The sequence below is a fragment of the Tursiops truncatus genome, chromosome 12 (genome assembly GCF_011762595.2).
Source record: "Tursiops truncatus isolate mTurTru1 chromosome 12, mTurTru1.mat.Y, whole genome shotgun sequence".
Classification (NCBI taxonomy): Eukaryota; Metazoa; Chordata; class Mammalia; order Artiodactyla; family Delphinidae; genus Tursiops; species Tursiops truncatus.
Window position 1 is genome coordinate 18,216,120 of NC_047045.1, and position 15,615 is coordinate 18,231,734.

Genomic DNA, 15,615 nt, shown 5'->3' on the forward strand with positions numbered 1-15,615 from the left:
AGAATGAACTTTTGCCTTTTATAACAACATGGACGGACTTGGAGGGTATTATGCTAAGTGAAATAAGTTTGACAGAGAAAGACAAATACTGTATATCATTTATATGTGGAATCTCAAAAATAAAACAAACTAGTGAATATAAAAGAAACAGAATCATAGATATAGAGAACAAACTAGTGGTTATCAGTGAGAAGAGAGAAGGGGTGAGGGACAAGAGAGGGGTAGGAGCTTAAGAGTTCAAAACTACTATGTATAAAATAAATAAGCTACAAGGACATATTGTACAACACAGGGACTATAGCCAATATTTTATAATAACTGTAAATGTGATATAACCTTTAAAAACTGTGAATTACTATGCTAGACACCTGAAACTTATATAATATTGTAAATCAACTATACCTCGATAAAGAAACCCTATGGTATCCAGCAAAAGCATTTCTAAGAGGAAAGTTTATAGCTATACACGCCTACCTCAGGAAACAAGAAAAATCTCAAATAAACCATCTAACCTTACACCTCAAGGAACTATAGAAAGAAGAAAGAACAAAACCCAAAGTTAGTAGAAGGAAAGAAATCATAAAGATCAGAGCAGAAATAAATGAAATTGAGACTAAAAAAACATAGAAGACCAATGAAAATAAGGTATTTTGTAAAGATAAACAAAATTAATAAACCTTTACCCAGACTCATCAAGAAAAAAAGAGAAAGGGCCCAAATAGGTAAAATCAGAAATGAAAGATGAGAAGTTACAACAGACACCACGGAAATACAAAGGATCGTAAGAGATTACATGAACAATCACATGCCAGTAATATGGACAACCTATTAGAAATGGATAAATTCCTAGAAATTTACGTCTCCCAAAAACTGAATCAGGAAGAAATATAAAATACGAAAAGACTTATTACAAGTAATGAAATTAAATCAATAATAATAAAAATAAAACTCCCAACAAACGAAAGTCCAGGACCGTAAGCCTTCACAGGAAAATTCTATAAAACATTTAAAGAAGAGGTAACACCTAACCATCTCAAACTATTCCAAAAACTTGAAAAGAAAGGAATGCTTCCAAGCTCATTCTACAAGGCCACTATCACCCTGATACAAAAATCAGACAAGGATGTCACAAACACAAAAAGAAAATTACAGGCCAATATCACTGATGAACATAGAAGCAAAAATCCTTAACTAAATATTAGCAAAACAAATTCAACAATACATTAAAAGGATCAAACACCATGATCAAGTGGGATTTATCCCAGGAATGCAAGTATGGTTCAACATCTGCAAATCAATGTGATGTAACACATTAATGTGAGATACCACATTAACAAATTGAACAATAAAAAAATCATATGATTGGGACTTCCCTGGTGGCACAGTGGTTAAGAATCCGCCTGCCAATGCAGGGGACATGGGTTCAAGCCCTAGTCCGGGAAGATCCCATGCCGTAGAGCAACTAAGCCCGTGCGCCACAACTACTGAGCCTGCACTCTAGAGCCCGCGAGCCACAGCTACTGAAGCCTACAGGCCTAGAGTCCGTGCTCCACAACAAAAGAAGCCACCACAAGAAGAAGCCCTCACACTGCAATGAAGAGTAGCCCCCCCTTCACTGCAACTAGAGAAAGCCCGTGCACAGCAATGAAGACCCAACGCAGGCATAAATAAATAAATAAATAAAATTGATTTTAAAAAAAAGAATCATATGATCATCTCAACAGATGCCAAAAAGACTTTTAACAGAATTCAACAGCCATTTATGATAAAAACTATCAAAAAGTGGGTACAGAGAGAATATACCTCAACATGATAAAGATCTAGGTTTGATATTTACATGCAACTTTTGAAAAGTCTATCTTAACTGACCATTATTTTTCATTTCTATTTCATAAACCTCTACCTTTAATTTATAGTATCACTCACAACTAATCCAAATATTAGCAATTACAGATGAGCAAAAATATGTACTACTTGATATATAACCTTAAGATTCTAAAATATCGATGCAGGAAAAAGAAATGCTAAACTCCAAATCATCTACCACAAACTCAATACAGATTTTTAGAACAAGATTTCAGACTGACTAAACTTAATAAATTCTTTGGGATTAGTTCCTGCCTAGTATAAAAATAATTTTTTAAAAAGTAACGAGGATATCCTAAAGTAAAACATATACTCCATAGAATAATGGTGTTAAGTGCTCATCAAAGGATACTAAAACACTAAAGAAGCTGCTAAAAACTTAATCACATTACAGAAAAGGGGAAGCGGAAAGGAAAAGCAAAAGAATAATTTCTTTACAAGACTTGGGGGATGGGTTTGAGGAGAAAGAACCAAACAAAAAAGATGAATTTCATTAAGTTTCTGAAATAATCTCAAAATGCAGAAATAGGGTACTATTTTTTAAGGTGTAGAGCTGTGTTATAGACTTAAATTGTTTACCTCATTTTCTGTTCCCACGTCCAGCATGACAGGCAGACATTGTTGAGGATTCATCCCTCCACAAGCTGTATACAGAGCCAGTTTACCCACGGGGATGCCCATCCCATTACAGCCAAGGTCTCCCAGGCCAAGAATACGCTCTCCGTCAGTCACCACAATAGCCTCAAAGAAAAAGAAAAAATATCTATTAACAGATGTTTGCAAATTCCGGGGCATCGTTCCTACTCTCTGTTTCTGAAGTTAACATTTATGCAATGAAATACTAAGCTGTCAAAAAGCATAAATTGAATATACATGGAAAAGATTTTATATGATCATTAAGTGTGGAAGACTGGGGAGAATAAATAATTTGATATATGCATTTCAAATGTATTTTTAAAATACATACATATGATTGTTTGGTTGTTGAGAAAAGAAGACAAGGTATGCCCATAAAGATTCAAACAACTCAAATAATTCAGTCTTCAATCAGGAGGAGTAAGTGGGCAGAGTACAGGTAAATAAGAGCTCAAACTGGGAACTAAAGTGAACCTTAGAACAGCTTTGAAACTAGTCACATCCACTTTGAGTACCATTAGGAGAGTCCATGGTTAAATCATTGCTCAGGAGTCCCCAGTGCTCTGATCTTTAGTTTATGCATCCTCCTAATTTCACAACAATGTTGATCCATCCTCTTTAACTCCTATAACATAGGATACTGTTCTACCATCTTTGAAATATGCCAAGCACAGTCTATTACTACTCTTACCTGATAGTAGAGTACCACTAGACAATTTTAGTTTAGTTTATTTTATTGTTTAGTTTATTTCTAATCATCCTGAAGATCTACAAAGCATACATTTTAATCATGTGGAGATTTTAATGCTAAGTACTTTGTTATCTTTATTGAAATTAATGCATCTTTCATCTGTATTCTGTGATTCATGGCCATTACATGAATTTAAGCAAAACCAATTTTGTGAAACACAATTTATTAGATTTTCTACAAACTGCTACACTTGTCATATCCATGGAGCCTAGAAAAAAATGTCAGTTATTTGACCTTAGATAAACTGATGAATTAAAGCTTCTGTTTCTTATTTATAAAAATGCAAATGATAAATATACTTTTCAGAGTAGCTGCATAAAATTAGGAGCCAACTCTGTTGTGCTCACTACTGCACACCAACATCTAGCACAGCATTTGGCACATAGTAAACCATCAAAAACATTAATTAATTGAATAAATCTATGATTCAATACAATGAAATCATGATAAACAAAGAACTTACCGTATTACCTGGTATATTACGAATTCTCAAAAAAATTATAAATATTAGTACTATTATTATCGTAAGGACTAATGTACAGAGTCATAGCATTTTAGAAGCAAAGGGGAATTTGGACTACATTCAGTCTATCCCTCTTACAGATTAGGAAACCGAAGATAAGTGAACTGAAATAATTTGCCTACAGTGATTTACCTCATTAATATCAAAGAACCAGGACCCGAGTGTGTTAACTCCTAGTGCAGTGTTTTTCTACCACACTATAATGCAGAACATATATTTTAAAAGTTTGAGGGCTTTTCATTTAGTTTTCTGTTCACCTACATTGTGCAGCTCTTAAAGACCTGCCTTAAAAGTAAATGTGTACATGTATATATGTACTGTTAACTAACTTAAAAATACATATATACATTTCACCCAAAAGTGGGTGAAAATTATTTCTGCATACTCCATAAAGTTGATCTTTGTCAAATTTTCCGTGTCTCATTGAAAAGGGTCAATATGCTAGGCTGTTTCGGAGAAGGCAACTTGAGACACCTGCATTCAATTCCCACCACCACCATGCACTACTATGTAACCCACCTGTGCCTTCCTCTCCTCATGGAATTATCATGATACTACATGAGTTAATCCAGGTAAAGTGGCTCACTCAGAAAGCTACCAAACGGTAGATACTATCATTATTCTATTTTCATTAGCTCACTCCCAGAGGGGAGTCAAGTTAGATACTTCAGGTCACCACGATAAAGGAAATGGATTAAGATTTTTGCCTGCCTTGATTCCTCTTAGTGGATGATTAAACACAAAAGAAAAAGGAGTTTGCTCAAAGAAATTCAGACACTACTTCAACATTTTGTCAACACTTTTCATAACTTACAATGAATAAAGAAACACTAAGAAGTCTGATGGAAATAATGGTGACACTTAGAATCCAAATGGTATCAGAATAAAATTAATCCACTATGCAAAAGTCAAAGGGATATAAATAGAAAAGCTGGTGAAGGCTACATAGCATGGTGAAAAGTGTCAGCCTGTTATGGGATAGGGAAAAGAACAAATGTACCACAGTGGGAAAACGTGATAACTAACTTACCTTGATGACATCTTCTGGCCATGCATTAAGAACAGAAGCAATATGCCCTCGATCATGGATACTAATAAAGAGACCTCTGACAGGAAAAAAAAAAGGAGTAATTTCAATTTACTTCAGACTTGTCACACTATCACGAATTTTTTTTTTAATTTTCAAATCCATGTAATATATCTCCATTTTTATCAAACTAGTGAAAATTATTGCCTTAAACACATATGGGGCAAGAATCTTATAAGTAAGGGAGAAATTATTTTAAATGATATATCAACATCTACAATAAAGGTAGCTTCACTCTTATAGTACATATTCTTAAATACTTTTTAATTAAAGAAATATTCACTATTTTTATACACAGAGAATTTAAATAGCATTATCATTTCCACACACAGATTTATTCACGGTCTTCATTAAATAAGATAATACACGTAAAAGCACGTTGAAAAACAGCGTGAGGCCTATGTACATAGGGATTTTCAGTGTATATTCCATTATTACGTATTCACAGTGTGAAGACAAGACCCTTATGGGGAGGACTGAAGTGACAGACACGCTGAGCAGTCCTTTCATGTAGAAGTTACTTAGGAAACCCTGAAACCGAGACCCCCCAAAACCAAGTTCCCTTACCAAGTTTATGATTAATCTCTCTAGCCAAAACTTTATTCTTTTCTTGTCTCCTCTAACCTCAATCCTGTGCTAACTGAACACCAAACAACCAGAGTCAGATGCTAAAAGTCATGTTGATAACATAGTTGATGTACTAAAACTGTTATTATAGATATCATTATTAACATACAAACTGTTTCTCCAGGGCAAGATGAGCTAACAGACCTCCAAGCCACGGACCACCTGGCCAGAGAACCCTAAACCAGAAGCATCCTGACTCCAAAAACTACGATTAAGAAATGTCACAGGACAATGATTAAAAGCCCAGCCTCTATGTTCTTCCCCTTTAAAAACACCCACAACTCAAAGACCAGGCTTGTCTCCCACCTCCTTGTTTGGCGCCCTGCAATAAACCCTTACTTTGCTGCAAACTCCCCCGCTGGCAGAGTTCGGATTCACTTGATTCTTCGATTTGTGGTCTCAGTTGTTTGCAACTCTGTTCTTCAGACTCTCAACTTTAACTCGCAGTCTTTAACACTGCTCTCTGACAGCCCTGCATTTCCTATGAAAGCTTAACAAGGAACTTTAAAAATTAAAATAAGAAATTTGTAGATGTCTTAACCTCACTTAAAAGTTTTGCCTTAGCATCGTTAAACACGACTCAAATGCAGGGCACCACACACGACAAATGTCCAGCACTGTTTACGGCCACCACCCTTCTACTCTCTCTCCTTCACGGCAAAACGCTTCAAAGACTTGTGTGTATTCTTACTGCCTTTGTATCCTTACCTCCCATTCTCTCTTGACCCTGTTAATTAGGCCTTTCCTCCTCACTTCTCCACAAAAACAACTCTTCCCAAAGTGACTGCCGACTGACAGCTGATAAAGTCAGAGGTCAGCTCTCAACTCACCCTACTCGATGTCCCAACTGTGACTGACGTGGCTTTCAGTGTCATGCCCACAATGAAGATTTTCAAACTTCTATCTTCAACCGAGACCACTCCCTTGAGCTCCAAACTGTAAATCTAACTACGTGCCTAACCCCTCGCATCATTCAGGCCTCAACTCAGACCTGAGCTCCTCAGACAGGCCTTCTCTGATAACAGCAGTCCAAGCACCTCCACCCTGCTATTTTCACCAGTGTCGTTTTGCGTATAAAGCATCTGAACTCCCCTTGACAATTTCCTCGCGTGTTGGCTGGCGGTCTCCTCACCGCCCCCCAGGACACACACACACACAGAGCAGCAAGGTCCTTAAGGACCGTGATTATTTTGTTCACATTTGTACGCCCAGTGCCTGTAAGTGTGTTGGCGCATAGGATGTGTGCAACACGTGCTGGCTTCAGTGCTGAAAAAATAAGCCTTCCGGATTCAAAAAAAGGTTTTACGTACAGAAAACATGAAGTAAACCCAGACTTATTATGACTTATTAAGTAACCAAAAATTATATTATGATAGTAAGTACCACAGGCGGATTACTGACGACTGTCTGATTCAACAAAAACATTAATTTACCAAGTTGGCACTAAATTGTATCCTTTCCTGTTTATTTTTGCTGTTTCATTTGAAGTTATTTGGTTTCTCCAAAATGACTATAAGCTCTTTATAAGTTATATATTTCTTTTGGATCCCTGTCACACCCAACTATGCAATCAACATTAAAGATCTCAATAAATAACTGTCAAATTTAAATGAAATATGGTTGGACTTTTTAAAGAAGGCAATTTTGTTGAATTATCTAAGATGTTCTTGGCAATATACCATTAAATAATGTTCCTTGGGAACTTGTTAGTTAGCCAAGGTTTTCTAAGTAACACTGGTCTCAGGAAATAGTATCATTCTTTTTAAACAAGAGGGACAATGAATTTACTAAAATTTGCATCAATTAAATGCCAAAGTTAATTAAACAAATATATGAGTACAACTTCAGTGGGAGAGCCATTTGGACACCTGTAATCTCTTGCATTCAGCAGATTCATTTGTACAAAAGTGCTTACTCTTGGAGAGAGCTCAATAAAATGAAGAATCTGTAATGTTCCACCAAAGTCAAGCATTTTGATAGAATAATTTCTAAAACTTCCTGGAATGTCTCTTTGATCAGAAATCTAATGAGATATCCAAAGGTATTTCAGCACAGAAATGACTCATGCTTCCTGGTATAAAATTGGATATGAAACATTAATCTGAACATACTTAAATATATACATATTTATAAAATGAAAAGTTTAGACAAGAAAGTTATTTATGAATGATATTTTTAAATGAATGGAATTACAATAAAAACCTTTTCTTGGTCCAATTTCTTGTTGATCAATTTGTTTAAAATATTTAATCTTTATTCAAAGTATATTAAACATGCCAATTAAAATACTCGTACTTTTGTGTCTATTTCATGTTAGAGCTGAGATAATTCTAAAATGTGGATCATTTTCTCATATACGCAGTTCAAACTTTTCTCATAACCTCTGCCACTGTATATATTCCACTCTCAAAACAGATTTGTTAGATAATATTCTTACTTCATGTTGTCTCACATAACATCTCTAATGAAATTTATTTCGTATCAAAATAGAGTTCATTTTCTAACATGCAACTTTCTATTGTAACTAGATTTATACTTTCTTATGGAAATGGGTTCATGACTCTCTCCTACCCAGTGGAGAAGGCAATCATTCTACAGTTTTCAATAATAATCCTCTCTTGCAGAAGCTGAAGAAAATTAAACCCCATATTTTTCACAAAATTTGAGTATGCATTAGTGAGCTCCAGGGGTTAACCTAAAGTTGAGTTATACCAGCAGGTCTGGGCTGATGAGAAAAGACGTACTAAAGAAAGCTAAGTTCAGGTAAAACAGAAGTCAGGAGAAACCTAGATCAGGAGAAATCTAGGATGAAGATGCAGAGTTAAGTCATATGCCTAGAGTTGAAAGGAATGGAAGAAATTACTAAAGGAGAAAGAGGAGAAGGTCAAGGAGAAAACATTACAAATTAGTACCTATACTAGAATAGGTGACTAAGAAGAGTCCACGAGAAAAAAACAATCTAACAGGTAGGACAACCAGTGTTTCTAAAGTCAGGGGAAGTCAACGGAGGAAATGTTAAGAAGGCATGTATCAAGAAGACATACAGATGCCAAAAAAAGCACATGAAAAGATGCACATCATCACTAATCATTAGAGAAATGCAAATCAAAACTACAATGAGGTATCACCTCACCTCAGTCAGAATGGCCATCATTATAAAGTCTACAAATAACAAATGCTGGAGAGGATGTGGAGAAAAGCAAACCCTCCTACACTGTTGGTGGGAATGTAAATTGGTGCAGCCACTATGGAAAACACTATGGAGGGTCTTCAAAAAACTAAAAATAGAGCTGCCATATGATCCAGCAATCCCACTCCTGGGCATATATTCAGACAAAACTATAATTCGAAAAGATACATGCACCCCTATGTTCACACCAGCACTATTCATAATAGCCAAGACATGGAAACAACCTAAATGGCCACTGACAGATGAATGGATAAAGAAGATGTGGTACATCTATACAGTGGGATATTACTCAGCCATAAAAAAGAATGAAATAATGCCATTTGCAGCAACATGGATGGACCTAGAGATTATCATACTAAGCAAAATAAGTCCAAAAGAGAAAGACAAATACCATATGATATCACCCATATGTGGAATCTAAAATACAACACAAATGAACATATCTATGAAACAGAAACAGACTCACAGGCACAAAGAACAGACTTGTGGTTGCCAGTGGGGAGGGAACGATCGGGAGTTTGGGATTAGCAGAGGCAAACTATTATATATAGAATAGATACACAACAAGGTCCTACTGTAGAGCACAGGAAACTATGTTTAATATCCTGTGACAAATCATAATGGAAAAGAATATGAAAAAGAATGTATCTACATATAACTGAATCACTTTACTGTAAAGGAGATATGAACACGACATTGTAAATCAACTATACGTCAATAAAAATTTTTTTTCAAGGCATGGGTCAATATTATTCTATCCTTCAGTAAATGCTTAAAGAATTCTCCCAAGTATATTACAAAGAATTGTTTTTTCGGGACTTCCCTGGTGGTGCAGTGGTTAAGAATCCGCCTGCCAATGCAAGGGACACAGGTTTGAGCCCTGATCCGGGAAGATCCCACATGCCACAGAGCAACTAAGCCCGTGAGCCACAACTACTGAAGCCCACGCGCCTAGAGCCCATGCTCCGCAACAAGAGAAGCCCGCGCACCACAACAGAGTAGCCCCCGCTCACCATAACTAGAGAAAGCCCGCACATAGCAACGAAGACCCAACGCAGCCAAAAATAAATAAATTTATTTTAAAAAAAGAACCCCCCCTTTAAAAAAAAAATTGTTTTTTCCTGAACTATTTGTGAGCTAAGTAGCCAGCATGATGCCTCATCACCAAATAACTGAGTGCATTACAAACAAAAATATTCTCCTACATAATTATAATTATAATCAGAAAATTACTACTGATACATTACTATCATATAATCTTCAGACACATTTCACCATTCATCCTTCATAACAAAAGAGCCTAGTTCAAAATCCTGTGCTGTAATTAGTTGTCATGTTTCTTGGTCCTGTTCAACCTAAAACATTTCCTCAGTCTTTCCTTGACTTCCATGACCTTAATACTTTTGAAGTTATAAGTCAGTGTTTTTGTAGACTGTCCTGCAATCTGGATTTAGGTGGTGATTCCTCACGATTTGATTCAGACTATAACATCTTTTGCAGGAAGGTCACGGAAGTGATGCTGGCTTCTTCTCCTTGCAACCTAACAGGCGGCGCTGTTCTTCCTTCCTCCCATTATTGATGATGTTCACTTTGATCACTTGATTAACGTGGTGCCTTCCAGGCTTCCTCACTGCAAAGATGCTCTTTTTTCCCTTTGTAATTAACAAGTATTTTATGGGAAGATTCTTCAAAACTCTGTAAATACCCTATTCCTCCATTCAACTCTAAATTTATGCATATCAATGTGGGCTTGTGTTTGTTATTTTACTCAGTAGGTTCTAATCTGCTGCAAACATTATTTATTGAGTGCTTACAATGTCCCAGATTTGGCCAGAGGGAGCCCCTTCAGTCTGGCTTCTATGTCCTTTCAACACATCCCCATCATTCTTTAAGCACCTCCTTGCTTTCTGGTATAAGAGGTTCCAAGCTCATCTTTTGCTTACCCTGACCCAGCCCTGGGATCAGCAATTTCTCTAAGGCGTTCTGGTTGCTTTGGGCAGAGAGCAGCATTGAGATCTGAGTGCTGACTGGGCTCCTTGTTACTGGGGTGTTGTGGCTGCCAAGCCGACTCAATGGGCAGAGCTAGAGAATATGTGCGTGTGCACACGTACTCTACATGTGTACACACATACAGGTATGTACACGCATATATACACATTTTATGCATACCTATTTATTTCTATAACTATCCATTCATCTATCTGTACATTGAAAACTATAAATTCACACCAATACCTCCAATTCCACCAACAACACAGGGTTCCTTCTACTATTCTCCCCTGTTCACATTTGTAACAACTTTCTCCTAGAGCGAGAAACCTACCTCCCATCGTGTTTAATATATTTCCTTACTTGATGGGTCTGCCTGTGTGAAACCAATCTTGTCCCCTCTCGCTGTGTCACACCCCACTTACTTCCGCTAAGGTTCCAGTCTCTGAAGTAGGCAGCCCTCCCACACGGATGCCCTCTTTGCCCCGCTGGGGCTCTGACACCTGGCGCTGTACCGCTCTCCTACCCAGATCCTCCAGGCTGCCCTCCTACACAGGTGTTCTTGACCCGCCCAGGCTCCAACACCCCATGCTGGGCTCCCGGCCCTTTTAATCAGAGACAGGACAAGCGTGAGACAGAGAGAGGGTGCAGACTGACTGCTGCTGTTATCGCTGAGGAACACAAAAAAAACTGGTGCTAGACGTGCAAAAAGAAGCTATAATTATCCACAGCTACTTGGGAAATATCAACCCAGATCCCATCTTTACAGATGAAGGATTTTTATCCCTTTGCTTATCATACTTGTACAAATTCGTTTCTTAATTTCTCATCTTTCGCTTTTGTTTGTTGTTGTTTTCCATTTATTTATAGTAAAACGAATTGATTTTTCTCCTTTCAGATTTCTTACATTTCTTTTAAGTATACAAAGTCCTCCCTCGTCAATCATGCTCCTATATTTTAATTTTTTTTTCTAGGTTTGATCCAGTTCTTTAAATCTATCAGAAATGTCACTATAGTCTGTGATGTGAGGATCTAACCCACATCATACTTTTCTGAATATCACACTTCTGATATAACTACATTTTGACCTCATTAATGTCTCCTGTCTTTTGGTACCTGCTTTTATTTTTTTTCCTCCAAATTAGCAGTCTATCCTGACTGAACTTCCTTCTTTATTCAGCTAGATTTTTATCTGTTCTGCCAACCATTCTTAACTCCCTTGACTTTTTCTCTTCCCATCACACCCTTGCAGAAAACCTCCAAATTTAAATCAATCCACCTGCCTTCTCCTTTCCTCAAGCCCTACTGCAGAATGCTGCTTGAGACGGGCACTCAGCTGGGTGTGTTAGATCCGCTGAAACCTCATGGCCTCTCCACTGTCAGCCAGGTCCTCATAACTCAGTATGACTCCCTCGAGGACCTTCTACTGGTTATTCTGCGATTGTCCACGAGAGCTACTTCCTTTCTCCCCCGTCCCCCATCCCCACCCTTCTACACTCTCATCAGATTCACACACCACACCATTTTTCACTCGGAAGACACAGTAGAGACTTCCAGCTTCCAGCTCTCCACCTAGAAACTTCCTTCCATCGTTCACTATTCATCAGTGAATAAAGCGTCAGTATCTCTGTCCTCAAGCCCAGTTTGTCCTCCCGCTGTCACTCTCTGGCCTCTTCCTGGTCTGTTTCACAGTCTCCTGTTTCTGCTTAACCCTTAAATGCTGGCACTCTCCAGGCTCCGCAACAGTTCTCCTTTTCACTCTCATGCATAGTGGAAGCCTCTGGACCCTGCTCTGCTCCCACCCTTGGACTCCTTTTCAAGGCTCACTTTGCCTCAGCTTCTGCTGAATATCTCATCTTTTGGCTTTATCTCCCATTTTTGGTTGCTTCCTTTGCTCTTGGCATTTGCTCAACTAGTTCAGCCTGAGAACGATCTAGTTTCCAACTCTGGATGGTCTTTAAAGGATTCCTTTAGGCCTCCCTCCAATGCCCCCCCGCTGCTCTTCGCTGCTACGCTAGCTCCTAATTGCTTATCAGAGACAGTGCAAGTGTTACCTCCTCTTGGAAGTATTTCCTGACCGACATTCAAGCTGAGCTGGAATGTCTCTGTAATCCCACAGACCCCCGCTGCTTTTCTGTAACATAACACATCATATTGTCATATAATTTTTCACTTTCTTATATGTCTGTCCTATTAGATTATGAACTCTTGAAGTCAGGAATTCTACATTTCTCACAGAAAAATAAAAAGAAGTGATAGAATATAAGTAAGAAGAAAGGGGGAAGGTAGTTCAGATATGATTCTGGCACTAGCTAACCCAATGATGGGGAAAGCAGTACAGCAAAGAATCTGGGCTGGAGAACACCCAGGTGCTATGTGGTCGATATATATAATTTCGGGAGTCTTCTGAAAATGACAAGGCCAAGGACCAGACCGAAGAAATCGCAATTTATGGGGAAAGCCCCTGGGAAAGTATAGCAAGAACCAGAGTCAATGCCCAGTTGTAGGACTTGGAGAACCTGCGGCTAAGCGATCAGCAATTTGAGATCTTAGTGTTAACATGGGGGCAACAGATTTGAATGACAGCAAAAGACTTAAGAAATAATGAGAGAACCAACTGACAGCTTCAGAGCCACTAGGTCTGAGGAAGAATCACAAATTATAAGATCACATGAGCTTTGGAAGAAAGGTAAATAAGGTGGTCTAAGCCTTCATTCTGGTTTAGCTTAGAAATAAACGTAGGAAGAGACAGAGTCTAAAGGTTGGGAGGGACCCAGCGGAAAGGTCAAGTGCCAGTGGAAGGTGACATCCTTGTTACTGAACACCAATTTATTATACAAGTAAAAAACTTTTTAATTGAGATTAGAAGAGAAGGGTAGATTTCCAATTTCCTCTGGTCATCTACTTCCAAAAGTAAGGTTTTGAGGTGTTTTTTCCCCCACATAACACCCTAATATTGCTAACATGCATGACATTTTTCTTTGGGTAACTATTTGATTTTGCTCTGCAATGATAATCTTGTGAATTCGTTTTGTTTATTGCAGAAAATGTTTAAAGCTCTATTTTTAGTCTCAATCCTCCTGAGGAGTGACAATTAGTGTGGTAGGCAGATTTCTAAGATGTTCCCAAGATTTCCCATCTCCCTGGTGTTCACATCCTGAATCATCCCAGGACTGTGCACATGACGGATTTTACTCTGATTAGGTGACAGATGATTAGCACAGTTGGGCCTCAGGTAGCAAGGTCATCTGGGAGGGCCTGTACTCGTTAAAAGCATAGAATTTCTCCAGCTGGTCACAGAAGGGGAAGTCAAAGGTTCAGAGTGAGAAAGACTCCAAGCACTGCTTCAGACTTAGAGGACGCCAAGTGGCAAAGAATAAGAGCTACTTCCAGCAGCTGAGAGCCGTCCCTGGCCTGACAGCCAGCAAGGAAACAGAGACCTCAGTCCTACAATCACAAGGAACTGAATTCTGCCAAGAATAAGAAGCTTGGGAGCAGATTTTTCTGTAAGCCCCTGGATGAGTACTCAGTCTGGCCGATCCCGCGATTTTAGCCTTGTGATACCCTAAACATAGATTCAAGCATTCCATGCCAGAATTCTGACCTTCAGAACTGCGAGCTAATAAACAGATGTTGTCTTAAGCAGCTAAGTTTGTATTAACTTGTTACACAGCAATACAACCCTAATGTAAATAGTGTGTATATTAAAAAGTAAAATTCAGATGCTCATTCCATCATTTATCATAGATTCATATTTATTTTATGAAAGACATGACACAGGGCTAGACACCAGAGAAAATACTAGAGGACTATCCACGTATAGCTGAATAACTCTGTTGTCACTTCTGTGACCCAATTACCAACGCACAGCATTAATTAGCAGAGATGTCTGTAGTTTCCAGAAATTAAAAGTGACTCAGTACTAAGATCGGTAATATTCTTCCAAATGGTGGTAACATGCTAGCTATTACAATTCAATTTTTAGAATTCCAAGAAGACGCACAGGCAGTATTCTTTTAAAAGAACGCAGATACAGAGTGGTAATGTCCTCAGATACTATGTGAGAAAACAGGAACATTTGGTCAGAAAAAAGAACCATACATTTGGGGGGAAAAAAAATTCCTTTTTTGCAGCACAGTTAAGAAATAATAACAACTACATTATTATAACCCACTGTTCATCTAATCCAATGCTATATTATGGATATTTTATGATATTTTATTTCAGGCCGTTAGTGGGCAATGAATAAACAACTGCCTTCAGGATGGGTGAAGGTAACGGGAGTAAGGTTGGAGGCCAAAGGCGCCTTCAATGTTACCACTAATTTTTATTTTCTTTTTAACATCTTTATTGGAGTATAATTGCTTCACAATGGTGTGTTAGTTTCTGCTTTGTAACAAAGTGAATCAGTTATACATATACATATGTTCCCACATCTCTTCCCTCTTGCGTCTCCCTCCCTCCCATCCCTCTAGGTGGTCACAAAGCACCGAGCTGATCTCCCTGTGCTATGCGGCTGCTTCCCACTAGCTATTTATTTTACGTTTGGTAGTGTGTATATGTCCATGGCACTCTCTCACTTTGTCCCAGCTTACCCTTCCCCCTCCCCATATCCTCAAGTCCATTCTCTAGTAGGTCTGTGTCTTTATTCCCATCTTACCCCTAGGTTCTTCATGACATTTTTTTTTCTTAGATTCCATATATATGTGTTAGCATACGGTATTGGTCTTTCTCTTTCTGACTTACTTCACTCTGTATGACAGACTCTAGGTCCATCCACCTCATTACAAATAGCTCAATTTCCTTTCTTTTTATGGCTGAGTAATATTCCATTGTATACATGTGCCACATCTTCTTTATCCATTCATCCGATGATGGACATTTAGGTTGTTTCCATCTCCTGGCTATTGTAAATAGAGATTCAATGAACATTTTGGTACATGACT

The 15,615-nt window shown here is 38.1% G+C and overlaps 1 protein-coding gene across 3 annotated transcripts in view; it reads right to left on the bottom strand.

Annotated features, from left to right (window-relative positions):
• Positions 1–15,615, bottom strand: part of ME1 (malic enzyme 1) — a 198,006-nt gene that overhangs the window by 115,431 nt on the left and 66,960 nt on the right. For all 3 annotated transcript variants that reach the window (XM_073789391.1, XM_019929370.3, XM_073789392.1), the window contains exons 4-5: positions 4,807–4,882; positions 2,446–2,607 (exon numbers count right to left, since the gene is read on the bottom strand). In XM_073789391.1, the coding sequence (XP_073645492.1) occupies positions 2,446–2,607; positions 4,807–4,882 (238 nt within the window). The remainder of the gene's footprint in view (positions 1–2,445; positions 2,608–4,806; positions 4,883–15,615) is intronic.